The following is a 20,326-nucleotide window of genomic DNA, read 5'->3' as shown; positions in this document are numbered from 1 at the left end:
AAGCAATTATCTTGCTGGCTGAGAGACCTGAGAAAACAAGGAAAGAAATGGATTCTTACATCCTATCAAATAGCAGTGCTCATCATTAATGCTCCACATGTTCTGATGTCAGGTGTTTGCACAGCTCGCTCCCTTGGCTTACACTGTGCGAACATTGCACTGGAGGATGATTAAAACTACAGAGTGTGATGAAAAGGTCATGTCTGAATTATGGCAAAAATCCAGTAATCCATCTATAGTAAAGCTGAGGAATTTTTCCTATGGTCAGTTAAAATATGTGTTTTGTGCCATTGTCACAGACTGAATGAACAGGGGAAGGAGAACATTAAATTCAGAATGGCCATCATGTGGCTCTGGATGGCAGCAGTATGAGTAAACAGAGGTGTAATTCAGACATATTTTCATACCCCAAACTCCTAGTTCTGATTATCTGTAAATGCATTTTTTCTGGTGCGGGAGTAGTCCTTATTTTTCATGTTCATGGAATTACATTTAGAGTGTTATTTATATGCTTTGCGTATAGTAAGTAACTGGCAAGCATCGAAGCTCTATTGCTAGAGCTTAATATGTAAAACAGATTGCACAGATGGGGTGTTTTTAGCTACAGTGTTACTCACCCAAAAGAAACGCTGAGTGTTAAGCCTACTAAACCATTCCTGGTAATGACAAACCTGACAAAATTTGGCGATCGTAAACCCTGTGACAAAACTTGTGCCATCTGCCGGCCAAGACGGAAAGTGCTCGTGAGGCGCTGCAGGCCCTGGATAGAGCGCTGCAGCGTGATTCCAGCAGGAGGAGAAGCTCGGAGTTTTGCAGAGCTCTGCAGCAACTGAGCCGACACAGGCCTGGTCAGGAGTTTTCTCACAGCAGCTTCTTCCATCTGAAAGTGCTGTTTTATGATAATTGGAACTTTCTGTGGGAACACGTCAATGAGGAATGAAAATGTTCTCTTCTACAAATATCCAAACATTCTGTTTCAGAATTTTTTCACATGGAACACTGATTTTTATTCCAGAATGATTTTTTAAAAGTAATTAATTTTGTAAATTACATAAGCAAATTGAAATTGTCATCTTTGTGTCAAACAATAACGGAGCCTCACATCATCACTATAGCATGTGGTAAACGACCGCTCAGTCCTGTCTCGCTACTCATGGTTGTGTATGTGCTCTGTGGGGAGAATACATCAAGAGTGTGACATTCCTTTCATTCACATCAGGGAGACTGGAAGTGGAAAGAAAACTTTGTTTTTCTTATATTTGCATCTTTGTGTCTTTACTGTAATTTTGCATTAATTACTAAATTGCTACTGTAATCTAAAGAAAAACTGTTTTGAGCTTATACTCCTGTTAGTAATTCAGTATACACAAAGAGATTCCAGTTACAGCCAAAATCATACCAATCAAATATTCAGAAGAAAAGAAGCAGAGAACTAAAGATAACTCTCGAGGCTTTCATTGGCATAGCTTTGTAAGTTTAGTTCTTGTCAAAACAAGAAGATAGCCTTTGCAGGTTATGCTGCAAGGAAAGGAATGAATTTAAAAGGCTGGATTTGATTAGTGATGGATCTAGGGGCTGTTGTTACTGTAGCTTTCTTTAAAATTGGGCTCCAGCTAATTTTTATTACTTCTGAATGATTATTTTCAGAAAGAAAGGAAGTACAATGGTTCTGATACCATCAGTCATGATAGATATCTGTCTGTCTCAAACCATCCCTATGTGACAGGCAATTATACTGTGTAAAAAAAGTTCAGATGCACACAACCATGCTGAATTTTTACTCACAGGCACTGTTTCTAATTTTAGATTTCCTTACTTTTTCAATACATTCTAATGAATTTTCTAATGCAATTGGAAAAAAAGGAACCAGGCATTGAAAATGGGAGGTGTGCCTACACTTTCAGGGAATGCTTAGATTCAGGCAATATGAGTTCTGTTCTGTGATGTGCTGGGGGCTCTCCTGCACAATCAGAGAGACCCCTCTCTTGCTTCTTATTTTTGTTCTTGCCCCCCTTCTTGAGTTCCTGTCTTTTATAGCTCCTTGACAATTGCACCTTCACCTACCTTTCCATCCCATTCACTCTGTTGAAATTTTTTTTATTTACTGTTTTCTTTTGTTCTTCTCACCCCAGCCATATCATGCCACCCTGCCTCTGTTCTTCCCAATTCTGTGTCTTCTGACCTTTCTTGGTAGCTATCTATCTCCTGTCTGCAGATCATCCTCTGCCTGTTATGGCAATACCTCATTCTGTTCCCATCTCTTTTGCATTCTCTGAGTAGACTTCCCCTTCCTCTTCACCAACTATAGAAGCACAGCGCACAAAAGGACCCATTCCCAGCTGTGATGGAGGGCATTTTCACTGTGGTTTCAAGTAATGTGGTCTTTCACAACAAAATCAGTGGGGTGTTATCATTTGTAGGACCTCAGCCTGTCACTGACCCTTTAGAGGATGGAGTAGCATTTCAACTGGTGAACTGATCTGGCATTGAAGTATTTATTTATTTATTGCTCTGTGGGTTTTGGGGTTTTTTCAGTTGAATAAGTTATCGCATACAACCAGAGGGAAAACATATTTTATTTTGCAAGAAATATTTGGTGCTTTTTAGCTAATGCATTGCACCAAAAACTCAACCTTTGGAAGATGCCCAGAATAGAAAAATCTGTCCAGTCTCAAAATGATGCACAACTTAATAATGGAAGAAAGCACACAAATTTTAAGTGTCTCAAGAGTCTGTAATTTTGTCATGTGATCTGTAGTATTTGTTCATCTCTGTTGAATGAACATCTGGCAATCAATGTGCTTCTCTAGGTAGTTAACATAATATGTATAGGGAGTAATAAATCTGCTTTATTTAGGATTCTCTCAGCTGTCCCTGTTATCTCATCCAACAGAACAACCGCTAGTGATAGACTGGTACCAATATTGATTTGTTTAAAGAAATTAACAGGTAAAAAGGTTCCTTTGTTTTATTTTATTCTTTAAAGGATCCACTCCAGTAAATTAAAGAAAAAATATTTCACATATCTAAGAGAGGTCCCTTGTTCTATATTGTCTTGTTTTACCCATATTTGGTTGAGATTCTTAGTGTAATCTGCAAAATTCTTTCTGCCATTGTTTTAGATATAATACAGTAAGATTTGATGCAGTGATTCAGTTTGTGCTTATAGAAAATTGAGGCAGATGAGTTACACAGATTTACATATTTGCAAATATATGCAAATACACAGTATTGCCATATGGTCTTAGGTCCCCAGAAGTGCTGGTGACCTACTTGAGTATTTCAGCTAACAGAATATGAGCTTTTACTTTATACATTTCAAAAGGCAGTATTCTTCCTATTTTCTGTATAACATTTCTGAAAAGGATCCTGCAATGTTTGAATTATGATAAAGCATCTGTGAGATCAAAGTCTTGCTCGTTGTTTTCTGTAGCTGGATCGATGTTTTCTGCTGCAGAAGGCAAGAGATCCTCATTTGTGAATTCTCTGGGAAAGCTAGGAGGGGCTAGAAAGCCCACAAGTTGTTTCCATGGTTTTCCAGGACATCTGGGGCGAGGAGATTCTGGGCGATCTGGCAACCCATTAAATAAAGAAGTATCAGGAACAATTAGTGGCTCTGCAGGTCTACTGGTTTCCTCCCATGCAACCCCTGTACTAACCAGTTCCAGTGCAGTTTCAGCGCTGGGTGATGGGAGGGTTTCATTTTGATTAAAACCCCTTTCATTTGACTCCTCAGAAGATTTGGGGTTTGGATGTTTATGTTTATTCTTTTTACTGTGTTTTTTATGCCCACACCCATGGCCACTTCTGTGCTCACAACCAATGTCATGCCTATGCTTTTTGTCATTGTCATGATCCTTTTTAACTCCATGCTTGTGCTTATGCCTGTGTTTGTGCCTGTGTTTGTGTTCAGGTTCACCTTCACCTTCTGGTTCCTGTCCAATGTCTTTCCTCATTTCTGTGCTAGGGCTTTGACTTTCTCCTTCATTTTTATCAGCATGTGAAACTGCATGTGGCTGGCTTAACATCACAGCGTTCCGGAAAGGTGTGAATCCAGGAGGCCTCCTTGCAAAGAACACCTGAAAAACATTGCAATAGTAGCCACATTTGTTACATGAAAGAGAACAATTGCTTCAGATGTGGGAAATTCAGAAGCTGGCTCATTGCAGTACATGAATCATTTAGCAGATTTTTAAACTAAAATCTAAATAAATCTCTCTTCTGAGATAAGCATACAAACATAAACATCCTCCCCAATAATTCTGGAGTATTTTAGCAGCTATATGTGTAAAAAAAATTTTTGTATCACTGAAATTTTGTCAGTGTAAGAAAGGAATTATACTACAGAGAGCAAAACACATGTACTGGTTTTAATTTATGAACAATACAGTTGGATTCTAGGACTACATGTCCCAGCACACGTTAGAGTGATAGACTCCCATGTATAGCACCAGTTTATGCTGAAAGTTAACACATCTCTGAATAGCATCAATGGCAGAATATACAGAAGGTCTATGTAATTTTGTTATATAAAATGTAACTATTAAATTTTTTACTTCTAGATTTGACATATGCATTTCAGAATACTGCCTGGAAATAACACAGAGATTAAAGCTGATAATATCAAACATTCTGTTGTAATTAAGTCATCTCTACTCCCTCATCAGTGTTCAGCTGGAAGACAAAGGCTGTGAATACATGGTGTACACTCACTGTACAATACGAGTTTCATTTCTCTCCACCAAAGTCTCTGATCATTATCTATCTGCAAATCAGAGTTATTTGGGTTGAAGCTAAATTTGAAAGTTGATATGAAAAAAATATTGTAGTGAAAATAAAGGAGAGACATTAGTTGATACATAACCGATGACTATATAGTTATGAAGGTTCTGAGCAGAGTGAGTTATTAGTTACAAGGGCAGGGTAATCTGTCTTTATTCAGTGTCACAATGGAGTCTCTGTAATCCTCAGAAATATCTGATAATAAAAATATTTGTATCCCATTGTGAGATTTTCAAACTGACTTGCATTCAGGACTAGTTCATTGTGGAGCTGAGTAGGAAGAAATTGGAAGTTCCTTGTGCAGAAACTGACAGCTGCAGCTGGCACCACTCAACTCATATGGAAAGGTTCACAGACATTTTGGATATCTGTGGGGTATAATTATTGTGCCAGCAAATACATTTTTATTTCAACTTTAAAACCTAGTATGAGTAGCAATTTGAGGGGTTTGATGGGGCTTGATACTCCAGAGCTTAACTGAGAATGCAGAGGAGCAGCCAACAGACAGAACTTCTCCGTGTCCCACTTCTTTGTTTGTGTGATCACCTTGTTGGTCATGGTGAAATGGCTTTGATATAACAGGTTGTTGAGGTTAGAGGGTGAGAGAAAAGCATGTGAAATTAATGAGGCTGTTAAAAGAACTGTATTCCTTTATTTTTGGTATAAAATATGGGATAATTTGGAATGGATAAAGAATTTATTGACTGCCTTTGTCCTATGCTCTGCTTAAGAGGATGGATAAAGAAGAAGAATCTTACTGCTTGATGGTCCTCAGAGCAGTTCACCTGGGGATAGATTTTGTCCTGCCATGGGATCACGTGAATTTGTGCGTTGCATGACAGTGATCCCTGTTAACAAAACAAAAACCAACACATTAAGGCAACAAAACTTCAGACACAAAGGAAGAGACTTGGGCCTGAAAAAAAAGTTTTTCTAAATAATACTTTAAAATCCTTGGAACTTAAACTGTTTATTAAATCTTAGTGATGGATACTTCTGTATTGGGACACATCACAGTTTAGCTTTTCAAGGTTGTAGCATGCCTGTGTGAATGCTTTAATTCAACTTTGGATTTCAGAATAAATCTTGAAAATTGGATTTTTCATCTCCATCACTTTTGGAGCACTAACTGCATAATCTTCATGATATTCTTAAGAAATATTTTTTGTTTATGATGTTTCTCCTACTAAAAATTGGGAAATTTAAATAAAGCCTTAGTTTTTCATTTTAGTGCCTGCTGCACTAACAAATTCTAAAATCTCACAGGTAAGCACTGTTCATATGGTGGGAAAAGAGACAGGAGATAAAGGCCCTCTCCCCAAACAACCTTGCCAATGGTTTCTGACCCAATCAGCATTCCTTTCCAGTGTCCAGAACATATTTTCCCACTATCAACCACATGGCACGTGCTCCAGAAGGGTCGTTCCTTTGCTCACAAGTAACAATCCAGTCTCGTGTTTTCCTTAGCTGCAGGTCCACAGAGTCAGGAGCATTGCAGCTATTTCATTTGGCAGCAGCCTTCCCCCCTCCTTTCTTTGATTGATTATTATCAAAAGAAAGTTCCTTTGGTTTTGCAGTGAGCACAGATCCTACAGCTGCAGTTCAATTCTCAGGGTTTCTTAACTTGGGTTACAAACAGTGAAAGCCGCCCTTCTTCTTGGAACAAAAGTTTACTGAAAGAGGTAACAGAACCCAGGATGTGATTTTACTTAAGCCTTTACAGTTTCTGATACAAATGAATTTGTCCATTAAACATTGCAGTTGGCAAGACTATCATTACTTACACTGTTTGATGTGGCTGCACAGTCTTCATTTAGTTTTTCAAATTCACTCTTAGAGCAGTTTGTCTTCCAGACTGTAAATTTTACTCGATACTTTTTTCCTGCAACCACCTGAAAAATTAGCAAGAAAGCTTTCTGCACTAAAGGCATTTTATTGAGAAGGTTTCACAGGAAAGATGATTTTCTACAAGCTTATACTACTTGTATTCTACAAGTCCTAACCACTGGGCCAACATATGTGAAGAACAATATTAAAATATTTGGCAGTAAACTTATCTGCTTCTAATCAAGTAACTTATTTACTCCAGTTCCTATTCTCAAAAATTCTGGCATTGAAGCTGAAGGAAATGGAAAAGGTCAGAATAATAGTGGGCCCTCAATTATTAAATGTCTGTAGTAATTTCATTAGTAACAGATGAAATCATTAGTGATAGCACTGTAGAGAGCCAAATACGATGTCAGAAAAGTGGAATGTGAGTAAAACAAAGTGTGTGATGAACGGCTCAGTTGAAAATGAACCTATTTGCCAAACGCATTAAAGAGAGAAACTGCATGGGTTCAAGAATGTGCCTGCTATGAGTTCTCTTAGTATTTTTCACAGAGCTTGAAATAATATATCTTCTTTCGGGGTCATCAGGCAAGACATGAAATTTTATTTCCCTGAAATCTATTTTAAAGGTGTATGCATGCTAATATCAGTCATGATAGGGAAAGTCAGAAGAAAGAAGAAACTTTGAAAGAAGAAAAGACACAGATATTATCAATAAGATATGAGCTATTTGGAAAAATTCTGGTGTGCTTTTGATGCCTTCTCCAGTGACAGCTCATGCTCAGGAGAAGTTATGACCAAGTATTTGCTGAACTACTCCACTGTCAATTTTTCAATTCTCTCCTAAACTTCTGTTTTGATGTGTTGGGACAGTAAACAAGGCTTATGCAAATGCTGACCAATATCATCCTCCTGATTCCTCATCCTTTATCAACCTCTATTTATCTGTATGTATTAAGTTATACACAGATGTCCTTTTCTGAATCTAGCTAGAGTATTATTAGCAGCACAATCAGTATATAAAATAATACATTTCTAAGGGAAATTAAGATGCCTCATTTTGGACCATACAACAACTGTAGAGTGGACACTGCTTAAAATAACGTGGAGAGTATTGGTGTGGTGGATCAAGGGAGTAGTCCTATCTAATAAAACTTTTATACTTTAAAAGTTTAAGGTATGTTACAAAGGTAAAAAGTAGGGTAGATACACAGAAATCAAATACCCCGAGTCAACCTTATTTACATCCTTTTAAAATCATTTTGTTTTAAGGAAAAAAAAAAAAGAGAGATTGGAAATTTTTGAATGCAAGCCAATGTGGATTAGATTTTACAGGAAAAATTGCATGGATATTTCAGTTACCACATGTATCAGGACTTAGATAAAAACATTATTTCAAATCTAAATACAAACTTCAGGTAACATTCAGCTCAGGCCAATAATAACATCATGTCTGCTCCTCATCTCTGTGAAATATCCCAACCTGAACTGCCGCTGATTGTATTTCTCCAACTTTATAGTAGAAGTCATCATCGCTCTCTGAATTATACTTCTCTGTAGAAACCTTTAGCAGCTCCTTCAGTTCTGGACTGTCATTTGGGATAGTCCTTGGACAACCTGGGCAAATGGCAGCAACTACTGTTTCTTCAACTGAAAGAGAGCAACAGGTTTCGGATCTAAGAAACAAAAGGTCCAATGTAGATAAAGGCTGGGAAAAGCAGTTATAAAGCCTTGCTTTCTGGAACTCTTCATGTTTGGGTCTACGAAATGAAAACAAAATATATTTGAGTTTTGTGTGCTCAGCAATATCATATCTTGGTTATCTAAAAGAACATCTGCACCTACTGTCACGAGGGACATTTAACAGCAGTTCTCTCGTAGAAACAAGAATTGCCTGTGCCAGTTGTAGGTAGCCAGAAAATATGGAGAGGGAACAGCTACACATATGGAAAGACCTGAATTGGATGAAATAAGAGGTGCATGTAACTGGCAGCGAAATTTGTGTGTTGAAGAAAATCTAGTCTGAATGGGTGAGAATGCAGCATTTACTACATGGAACAGTATCTGTGTCCAGATATGCTGGAGGAAAAAATAGCAATACATAACAATAAAAGACACTGAAAACTGTGGAACTTTCAAAACTGATAGTGCCTAAGACATACCTGGAAGCTTGCAGTCGCTGACGGTGTCTACGATTTCTGCCTGAAGATTCTGAAATGCTTTGGCCTCACATTTAGCTACACGCTGGAGTCAAAAATACAAAACAGCTCATTTTTATTTAAAAATCATGAACAAACTCACATCCTAATACCTTCCTGCTAACAGAATAAGTCAAGCTAGCTTCCTTCCCTTCCTTCCCTTCCTTCCCTTCCTTCCCTTCCTTCCTCCCTCCCTCATCTGACAGACAGTCTGCAGAGGCAATAAATAATCAGAGCTCAAAAGGAACACTCAGAGAATAATAATACCCTAAAAGAGAAGCCAAATGAACTACTTGTGTGTGGTCATTAATGAGAAAAATGAGAATGTCTACAAGCCAAAATCATATTTTATGGAGAACTCCATGGAATTTCTGTCTCAAACTGTAAAGACCAAAAAGAAAATTACACAATTATCAAATCAAACATTACTGAGTTTCTTGTATTTTCTCAGGTCTTCTAAAGGAGCTGTGGTAGATAACTTGCTTTAAACTGCCTTGATATCTTAAAGCTTGAAGAAAGCAGATATTGATTGTGGGGTTTTTTAAAAGATTAAAGAGCCTAAAACCAATTCCATCGTCCCAGTAATAAAAAACAGCAATAAGGAAAGAACTAGGGGCACTCAATACATCCAGGAGAAACGGAGGTTTTATGGTAAACAGAAGTCATATTTTGCAGATTTGTTAAAGTTCTGCAAAGCATCAGCAAAGGTGGGTAAAGAGACCTCTCAATATACAGAGATTTTGAGAAAGGTTTTGGTAAAATCCTTTATCAAAGACTAAAGAAACCAAATAAACCATAAAATAAGAAGGAAGACTTAAAATTCAGACCTTAGGACCATGACAGTTACTTGAAAATGTAATTATAAAAAGTCTACTTAGTAGTATTTTAGAAAAACTGATGAAGAATGATGTCAAGGCTTATTATACAGGTGAAAGGGATTGACATAATGTCCCAGTATAGCTCAGTGGTTCATATGGGCAATTCTGGCCCTCTCATTTAAAGATTAATAGTACAGAGCTAAATAAAGGTATGAGAAAACTTCCTTGGAATTTGGTCATTCCAATATTATTGGAATATGGTATTCTAGTATCTGTCAATGATCTACTGGCAAGTTCAGGGGATAAGTGTTTATGATCTAATTCCAGAAGCCCTGTGTGACCAAAGCAGTATGTGAGTGAGGCAGTGCTCCTGCAGTAGGTGAGGTGACAGAAGTCATCACCTCTAGGTGACAGCTGGGGAAACTCAGACTCAAGCTGGTTAAGTAACTTGCTTAAGGTTTAAGGGCACATGGGTAGTGGAGGGATTTGCTTCAGCTAGTCTGACTCTCACACTTCTGTTATTTACCAGTGCTGTCATTCTTTCCTTTTTTGATCAATACTTCTGAAACATTCTTGAGATGTACAAGGAGTAATTTTTGAACAGGATAGGGTCTTGAATGTAACACTCAATGGTGCATTTCCTCAACAGCTGAAACAGATGCCATTCTGTCCCTCCAATTTACCACCACTGTTCATAGTGACTCTGCATTCCTGCCCTCTGCCTTGTGTTTGTAAAATCATCTTTCTGATGTCCTCGTGAGCTGGTTCGGGGAGGTCAGTTGAGAAAGGAAGCCTCTATTTTTGGTACAGCTGCTTCAGTTCCAGGCCAGTGAAGCCAAGGGAGTACCTGGGTTTGCAGCACTGTTTACCTGGATTATATATAAATTATGTTAATAAATTTATTTTGAAGCTATTATTTGGACTGTGGTAAGGGTTAAGTAACAATTCAGCTACTGGCTTTCCTGAGAAAATATGTCTTACGCTGGAAATTTTGCTAATTTTAATTATCACTTCTTGGGTTGTACATGAGTAACTCCTTGAATATGCGGATAAAAATGTCTCAAGGTATTTATTATTTGTGTAAGTCTGGTTAGATTCTGTGGTGTAATCTGTAAACCTTTCAGTGGTCCTCTTAGTCACTGATTCAGAAGATATGGATGTCCTAGTTACATAAACAGTTATGTATAAGACTGTGTTTAAATTTTGTTTATGAACTGAAGCAAGACTATAAATATTTTCTTGAGTCAGAGCTCAATGACCATTTGTTAATGTGATACTTTCTTGATAAACAGATTTGGAGATTACTTACACCTCTCGAAGTGGTTTTGCATTCTGCAGTTAAATCTTGAAATTGGTCTTTGGTGCAATTAGTCTCCTCAATTTCATATCTAATTACATAATTCCATCCAGCTACCACCTGGAAGAGATATTTAGGTTATATATTATGTAAACAATGCAAACTTGAAAGTTAAACTATAACGTGAGATTAGCAAAGAAAGCAAAACTACTCATCTAGTGCCTTCTATCTATCAAATCGTTTTGCACTCATTAAGCCATAGATTGTTCATGGACAGCAAAAAAAATCTTGTCTTTGCAGTACAAAATGTAAACCAAGTCCTGCTTTTATTAGAAGTGCACTCTGTATTTGGTGTCCACTTCTGGCAAGCCTGCAGCCTCACACTGCTGGGTTTCTTGCGCTTTCCTCCAAAGATCTGTTACTTATTACTGCCTGTGACAGGAAGCTGGTCTAGATAGATGACTACAGTAACACAGCCTGGCAAGTCCTGCATTCCTGAGCATGGGACACAGTAAAACAGTATCTGAATAATGTAACTTTATACTGCTGGCATCATTTTTTGTTGAGTGTTCTGCATTTATCATCTACCCATAATTGTGTCTATCCTGGGCTTTACCTTCCCACACACACTGCTTTGTCCAGACTCATAACCCTTTTTCAAAATTTTCTCTCCGGGAAGCTTTTCCATTTTCCTAACAGTGGCTACTTCTTCTCACCCATGAAACCTCTCCAAATCATAGTGTTGGGCCAGGTAACATTGTATTAAAAAGGAAAACCAATCATATATAAGAACTTGTTATCGCAGATCAATTGATGTGGAGAGATCTGACTTTTCTCTGTTTCCCAGAGGTGATATGACAGTTCTCTTTCCAGCTGCTGGATTGCAGTCTATCTGCAACACTTTGTCATGTGGCTTAATTGTTGTGCAAGTTTGTCTTTCAGCAAAGAGGATTGCTGCCACCAGTAAATATAATGAGGACAGTCTGGTTTAAATCATGAGTCAAGCTGACATGAGATCAGAAGTTGCTTTTTGGCTTAGTAAATAAACACAGGTTCAAAGGTCTGTGTTTGCTGTTGGGTTCTACACTAGTTAAAAACCAAATAAGAAACTTTAGTTTCTAGCAATGTCACACCAATCCATAGGAAAGCCTTTCACAGGGAAGGAATTATTGCATGAAATACCAGATGACACAGAATTTCTGCAATCTGAGTAGTCATTTCTTGCAAAGCAGATATTCCCATGAGCAGAAATCTTGCAGCAAGTGGCATGCTGGGTTTTTGAGTTCTCTTACCCCTTTTTCCTATGTGGGGTTTACCGCTCCTATAGCACATAGCAGCTGCTGAAAAATGGGCCCTATTGCCTGCAAAAACAGACATGCCTGCTGCTGTTTGAGAGGCTGGTGAGTGTGAGAGACATCTGTGCAGGCTGGCAGATTTGGCTCAACCCCTAGGAGGGATCTGCTCCTGCTGGAGCCTCAGGGCAAGGCCAGAGGAAATACCCAGGAGGGTCTGAGATGATACAGGTTGCATGTGCCAGACCAGAATGCAAATAAACTGGTGCTAAACACTGCTTAGAAGCAACTGCAGATTAAAGATTATCAGTTGAGAGCTCTGAAAATCCAATAGGTAACTGCTAAAATTCCTTATAAATGAAGATAATTATTTATTGAGTCTACCCTCTATATACATTTTGGATGATTTACTATTAAATATAATCCACTTTAATATCAGAAACATACACAAAACAAACAAGGTACCTGCTTTGGGTTGGATTATTTCAGTAAAATTTAGAGAAAAGTCATGCACAAACCTGTCTCTTAGCTTCTCTTATTTCCACAAGCTTAAAAAGGGCAGGTTCATCACTGTGCTTGTTAAACTTTTGAATGGCTTTTTTCAGAATTTCTGACACTTCTGAACCATCACTTGATATAGGATGAAAGCATCCAAGACATGGAACCTCAGTAAGTCTTATCTTTGACACATCTGGAAAATAAACAAAAAAACATAGGCCTTCATGCAAAACAGCCTTAGGTTTTCATTTTTCCTATCTGGAAATTAGCAAGAACCTTTCCTGCTTTTAACTGGTGTGATAAGCAAACCCTATATTCCAGTTTCAAGGCCTACAAAGACATTTTTATGTTGAGGAACATGCTCTGTGGTGGCAGGGGCTATCCATGACCTTAGGGTCCAGGCATGGTTTTGGCAGTGAACCCCATACCAGCAAGTACGAATTGCAGAAAAACCTTGCGTGTAGTTTTGACACCATAAAGGAAGATATATCACTCATTCAGCCAGGGACGAGCCAGTGTAAGATACAACTAAGGGGATGGTTTTCAGATTCTTCAAAGCTCACCCACAGTGTGCAGCTGCTTGCTGTCCTCACCATGTTTCAGGATGGGGACTTCAGAAGTGTTTGGGCTCACCCATATGACTCTGAGTGCCCCAGGGACTGTAGATGAACTATTCTGCTGTCCTCACCAGTCTTTGTGGCTGCCAGTTACCACTTGGTGCTACCTTCAGGCTTAACCAGCTGGATTGGCTGTGAATAGACAAGCTTGACAGGGATGCTCAAACTCCTGTTTCCTACTACTAATCCTATTAACTCTCTTTCCTTTCTAGTAATCATGGACTGGATTTTCATAAATTAATTTTATAGTTCAGTACATAAATTAATTTCACAAGTCAGTGAGCTTGAGAATGGAAGTGGGACAATATGTGGTCTCTGTGGAATTGAAGTAAAATTTATGTGCCTGATCTTCAGCTGGCATAAACTGGCTTAAAGGAAGTTATTCCAGTTTGCACCAGCCAGGAAACCAATCCAGGGTCAGTTAGATCAAACTGCTCCACCGAAGAGGCTGAACAGTGTGGTACCAATACAGTGGGGAAATCCCTCACCTGTCAGGTGTGACCAAAGCATGTCTTATGGTGACTCAGTAATGACGAACAGCCACCTTACAGAAAAGTATGATCACGTTTTCAGTAAGCAGTCACAAAGGAGAGGATGAACCAACAGCACACCCACTTCTAGATAACTGTGGTCTCAGCATTTTCATAAGGACTATGCTGAACAAACCTGTACTATTTTCCAGAGCTGTTATAACTTGGTAAAAAGAGATGAGTTCCTTAGGCTGAATACCCGATTCATTTTATTTATACATGGGGATTTTTTGCTTTCTAAGCAAAGATTCAAATGCAAATTTCCGTGTGTTCTCTGTGGGATTCACACAACTTTCGCTGGCAACTAGGTGTCACCATTGCCCTACAAATGCAGCATTTGTTCAATGCAGAACATGGAGTTTGTGTACTGCAGTTCCTAGAAGGACGCTGGCTGTAGGTAAAGCCATTTCAGCTTTAAACAAGATAGCTAGGAGCAAAAAGCAGATACCAGCTGCCAAACATCTCAGAAATTGGGGGGAATATTTCTGTAGTTAATAGTTAGGTGGATATTTTAAAGCAAATTTGGGTATGTCTTTCAGACCACCAGGCACAGAATCTCAGTTGGAAATCTTTAAAACAATGTGATCTCTATTTACTAAGGGAAATTCCTATGTGAATGTAATAGTCATATATGAGTGTCTTATAGGTGAAAAAAGTAGTACTGCTTATTGTTAAGGTGTAAAAGATCAGTCTCTTAATCACACATGATTTCATCACTGCTGGATTTCTATTTTGTAAATGTATTTTTTTTTCTATTCTTGTTTGGGGTAAATACTTGTTTTGGTAAACTTTAACAGCAAGAATTCAGTCATTTTCAGTTTGAAGAAAATGAAGGTGCAATTTTGTTATACCAAGTTTTTTCCTGTAATTCCTTGGACAATTTTATGCTTAAATAATTAAGGACAGAAAGTTGAAGTGTGACAAGTTGCCTCTAATCTCTTAAGTTATTAGTATGCTTTTGGTCTTAAGCAAACAAATTTTAACTTGGCATAATTCTAGTGCTTGAAGAAACTTGCTACACATACATGCTGAATTTTATTACCCTGGGCAGAAACTGCCTGTGCTTCACTGATTTAATTTATATGTATATACCAGTGAAGTGAAATTTTATCTTTAACCAATAGTTGCTTACAAAAGATTATTTATAAATGTCTGACGAGAATGATAAGGAGCTTCTACCTTTAAAATTACCTGAAAGTCTCTGTATTGCATTTATTCAATTGTTATTTGTAAATGTATTTGTTGAAAGCTGTCCCAGATAGTTACATACCTGAGAAAATTTTGCACTCTTGTGAAACATTAGTTGTTTTATCAGCATCATTCATATGAACTCGAGCTGTGCACTCTCCTGTTTTCTGCAAAAACATATGGCAACAATTGTCTGAAACTTGCTAAAGAAAAATACAATGCTTTAGCTATTGAACACAGCTGACAGTTGTAGACCAATTTTGGGGAAGAAGTTCACATGTATATTTGTAGTAATGTCTAACTTGCTGTTTTGTTACTGAAAAAGGATCAGTTTTGTTGATTGTGAGGAAAGTGGGGAACAAATTGAGCAGATTACTTGAATAATGCTCTGTATTTGTATGATGTGCATTGATTAACTGAAGACCTTACAATCAGAATAATGGAAATTAACACATGACTAAAGACTATATAAACTATGTATTTATCCATTTTCCTCTCTGCTAGTATAAGGTTTGCAGTAATGACCATGGCATTTCACATAGATTCAAATTATATTGTCACCATCATCCCTTCCTGTGCACTGTGTGAAAGAGCAGTGCCACCCCCGAGAATGTGCAGTGTCCCTGCAGTGTGTGGCCCTCCCCTGGGTGCCCTCTGGTAGCACGAGTCAGGCAAATTTGGCACTGCTGAAAGCCCTCTGCCAAAATTTCTGCCATAGTGGCTTCCATGTCAGTATTTGGTTGTGCAAATTTTCAGTACACATAATTAATACCAAGTTTTACAGTCCTTGTGCTCTCACAGTGCACAAATCTTATGTTGGGTTTATTGAGAACCTTCATATTGAAGCATTGAAATGCTCCTTTCTGCAGATATTCAGGATTGTACCAGAAAACTCAGGACTATAATGGTTAACTTTGGGGTTGTAAACATTTCTGTACTGTAGTCATATAAGCTCTAAAAAGCAACACAGCTAAAAAAGTTAATTCCTCTACTGTATTTTCCCCAGGCAATTGCAGTCCTGGTCCTTGTGTTTCTGCACAGAGAACTTTTAAAGAGAACAGATACTTACAGCCTCTGCAGATACTTTGTAATGACAGTGTTGCCAGTGTTTGTTTTCCTCACTGGCACAAGTGCTTTCAAGTATTCTGTATTTCACATAGAACTGTGGGTCAGGACCTGCCTGGATTAAAACAATATACATGTCATCATTTGCACGGTAATAAATCAAGTGAAAAGATAAGAGTTTCAAAAAAGTAAATACTATTATTTAGTTACCTTAAATTTTATAGTATGGTTTCCCATTAGCTGCTGGTGTCTCAGATCTTGGTAGTTCAAATATTAATTTACCTAATTATATTACTTAGCCCTTACCTACAATGACAATATATTGATATAATGGACACAATATGCTCAACTGCCTTCATTTTAACTTATAGTACCAATAGATTTAGAACCAAAAAGAAGTGGTTAGATTTTATACTCTCATTCAAATGTACTCCAAAAAAGCCATTTTGGGTGGCTGCTTGGATAGTTAGCATAATTACCAGCTTGGACTGTGCTCCTGTCTGACTCCCTCACTCTCACTCTTGGCCTCCTCCCAGATCTGTCCACTTTCTTTCTGCAGAGCTCCCCTGGCAGCCCAGAACCAGCAGCCCTCAGGCAGCCTGGCAGAGTCCAAACAGCCTCTGCTTGGTGGTACTGGGGGGCTTCAGCTGCCCAGCCTGCACGGGAAGGGGGAGCAGGGATGTGCTCTGGAGACAGCCTTGAGCAGTGCCTGCGGTTTTCTACAGGCAGGACAGCCTCAGCAATCCCATAAGATGAAATAAAAACATTAAGCAAAGTTTGGCCCTGCCAGTGTAAGCACTTCAGAATTTGGTAAATCAGTAATGGGCATTTTCTCCTTGTCATAAACCAGGTAGCAGGCCTGTGCCTACAGGTGACAGTGACAACACTGTCAGGTTTTGGTTCATCCTTTAGAGAAGATATAAAGTCAGCAGTTACAAACCTTTTACAGCCACTAAAAATACTCTGCCAATGTGACTTTTCAAATACAAACAGGCAGCTGCTGTAGTTTAGCACTGATTATTCTAAAATATCCAGTTATCATTCTCTATCTCTGCTGGGAGGATTAAATTATAATTCTTGCCTCAGTGCTACCAAAAAAATGAGGCTGAGCTGATGTGGTTGGCATATACTGGATTCACACTGATGCAGTAGACACAGAATTATATTCTGCCTTCTCTTAATTCCTGTTGTGCATTGCTACAGGTACGAAGAAGTGTAGAGATACCTCATATAATGGTTGTAAAAAAGGATAAAAGGGGCTCTAAAAATATAATAGACTTAATCCTCAGCAGGTAGAAATTGACTTTTATGGAATTACATCAGATTATACTATTTGGGATTTTAAAAGAGCCAAATTCTGTTGTCTGTTGCAGTGTTCTAAATCTGCAATAAAACAGCTCAGTAAGTAAACAAAGTAAGAGAAGGCATTGTTTCTGTATTATTTGCTATTAGATTATTTCATTACTATTATGAACAGCTATGCCTATAACTAGGGCATGTTTAGTCTTTCACTAGTAAGCTTTTATGTTTTATTACCTTATCAATAATGAATGTACATGAATATGTAATAACCAGCTATTTAATTAATGCATTCAACATTGTGAGACTAGGAAGGAGTAAAATCTATACTCTTTTTAGAAAAAGAATCTCAAATATGAGGAAATTTTAATTGCAGATTCCTTTTCTCTGTTTTTACTTAACACCATAATCAGATCAACGATTCAAAGTAATAATTGATTTCCACTTTGTATCTTTTAAGAAAAGGAAAGATGGCTATCTAGAGAAGGAAAGATGAATAATAATTGCAATAAATATGTAGTCTTAAAAATATAGCATTGTTTAAGATAAAATTCTGAAACTCCTATCTCTCCTTCGGGAATGCCAGCAAAAGGAAGGTAGGTGGTACTACAGCTCTGATATAGAGATATTTGCATTTGGCTGTTGTTAAGAATGAGAATGTTAAGAATGTTCAGTGAGACTATTCATTTACTTAATATTAATTATATAAAGGTTTTTCTCATTTTACTCTTTGTCTCCACATGCTAAAATCTCCCCAGTGTGTAAACAGGAACACAAGAGGGCAGGGGCCAGGAGATGTGGGTAATTTGCTGGAAGTGTTTAGCAATGCGAGGCTCCTTTCCGAGGTCAATTTCATTCTGGGTAAAAGTGTCTTGTGATTTTGGAGTGCAAAATATTCTCTCTAACACTGAGATTTCTTGTGGTTTACATCTGAAAATCCAATCCAGTAGAAAAATATGCTAATGTTATTTTCAAGTAAAATAATGCTTGTCATTATTATGGTAATACCATCTTTGTATACCTCTCCGAGGTAAATACTCTTTTGTTAGATTAAGGCTATATAGAAGGATTCCAGGCAAAGGATCATGTTGCATTCTTCTTTCTCCTGTAATTTTAGCTGTCACCCTATTTGACTAAAATACCACCTAGTGATTCTAGATAGATCTGTGACTTAGGACTGGTGTCAATCAAATAATATTCACAAACAAGTCAGAATATTGCCAAACTTTGTCAGGTGATTCTTTTTTATGTGCAGCACCAGCTCTTCCCAAGTCAAGATTATATTAATTTTTTTTATAAGTGTGGTTTTGCCATTGGCCTGAAAACCTTAGAGATGATGAAAAGGGGTAGAAGTCCCAAAAAAGAAAAAAGAGAACAGAGTGGAATAATAAGACAAATTGTGTTGGTGATAGAAATTTTATATTCTTTAGTCATTGCATTAGTAAGCAATTCACCAGCTCAGAGTTCTGCTGATAAAAACATAATATACACCCCTGCTTGCCAGGGGAACAAGTATCTTATTGTGCAAGTCGCTTTGATTTTTTAAAACATTTTTGGAAGACACTGGGCTGTCATGCTTGCCCCCTCACAAACGAGATGGAGATAAGCTGATTCAGAGTGCATAAACAATTTCAACTTTTTTTTTTTTGCAAAGTCTACTTACAGTTCTCTTGGCTTCCATCACCACGTATAGAGCAAATTGGTTACCAGTTGCTTCGTCTCCATTGTATTTCTTCAGTGCTGTGTCAACAGCTTTAAAGACATCAGGGTCATCACAGTCCGAAAACTCAAATGCAGGAGGAATGGCTCTGCTAGAGAAAAAACTACAGCAGAGTGCTAGTACGATGAAGGCCTTCATAATTGGATGAAAAAGGCCCCCTGAATTAGAAGGCTCTTTAAGAACCAAATGGAAAAGGAATGCCTGACAGGATTTTAATCACCTCTTCTGTTTTTTAGGAGCAGTAGTTAAGTAAACAGAATGAGTGGGTTGCTGGGGTTGGTTGGTTCTCATCATACCCTGTTTATACTGCAAATAAACTTCTGAGTTTATCTAAATAAACTTTGTTTGTTCATCAGAATGACACAAAGGTTATCCACCTGCCATCAAGATAACAGGATAAATGGCTGCAGCTGGGGACTTGTTTAGGCAAAGCAAAAGAAAAAGAAGTGGCTGTAGCTTTCTGACTTCTTAACACCTAAACTGCTACTGAGAAGGAATTTTACAAGGCTTAAATAAAACATCCAGGAAGGTCACAGTGGCAATGAAGTTTTTGGCAACAACCTTGTAAATTTTATAGATCTGTTTAGTGTTCAGGCTGCAACAGTTCTGAGAACTATAGTACTCAGAACGTGTTTGAAAACTCTTTGGACATGTGCATATGGTTGAATGTCACATAACCCTTCAATAGCACTTGATAAACCTTGTCCTTCATGGTCCTGCTGGAAAGTCCAACTCTGCAGCCGTGTGGAGACTGCCTGGTTTATGGATTAGTCAGCCATCGTAGTGCTTTGTTATTGTTACAGATATGTGACACCCAAGAATAAAGGATTAAACACTATCATCTGAGTCTGGTCGAGCCAGGATTAGAGATGGCTAAGAACATCTGATGCTTGTCTCCCCTGTGTGGCACCTAATAACTTTGCTTTGGGTCTGTGAACACCTTGGGATTGCCTCAGCTCCTGTGTTGCAGCTGTTTCTTGCTGTATTGGGTTTGTGTGGCAAGGTTTTGATAGCAGGGGATTACAGGGATGGCTTCTGTGAGAAGCTGTTGGAAGCTTCTTCTATGTTTGACTGAGCCAATGCCAGTGAGTTCCAAGATAGATCCAGTTCTGGCCAAGACTGAGTCCATCAGTACTGGTGGTGGTGCCTCTGGGGTGACACAGTGGTGAAGGAAAAAAAGAAGGAACTGGGA

General features: G+C 38.1%; 1 protein-coding gene across 3 annotated transcripts; it reads right to left on the bottom strand.

The window, feature by feature from the left end:
• Positions 1–2,643: 2,643 nt before the first annotated feature.
• On the bottom strand, positions 2,644–19,272 carry KNG1 (kininogen 1; the record flags this gene model as incomplete). Of its 3 annotated transcripts, none has more annotated exons than XM_084212324.1 (11): positions 2,644–3,571; positions 3,920–4,079; positions 5,541–5,630; positions 6,567–6,674; positions 8,096–8,262; positions 8,775–8,856; positions 10,938–11,045; positions 12,736–12,908; positions 15,133–15,217; positions 16,120–16,230; positions 19,078–19,272. In XM_084212324.1, 11 exons carry the CDS (start codon positions 19,270–19,272, stop codon positions 3,384–3,386), a joined length of 1,467 nt encoding a protein of 488 aa, XP_084068450.1. In that variant the 3' UTR covers positions 2,644–3,383. The 3 variants fall into 3 exon arrangements, with proteins under 3 accessions (XP_084068450.1, XP_084068451.1, XP_084068449.1); XM_084212325.1 differs by having other exon boundaries at positions 3,926–4,079; XM_084212323.1 differs by having other exon boundaries at positions 2,644–4,079.
• Between the last annotated feature and the right edge of the window lie 1,054 nt (positions 19,273–20,326).

This window comes from Fringilla coelebs (assembly GCF_963513975.1).
Source record: "Fringilla coelebs genome assembly, chromosome: 10".
In the NCBI taxonomy this organism is placed as follows: domain Eukaryota; kingdom Metazoa; phylum Chordata; class Aves; order Passeriformes; family Fringillidae; genus Fringilla; species Fringilla coelebs.
Note: the sequence above shows the minus strand (reverse complement) of the source record. Positions and strands in the feature narration are given on the sequence as shown.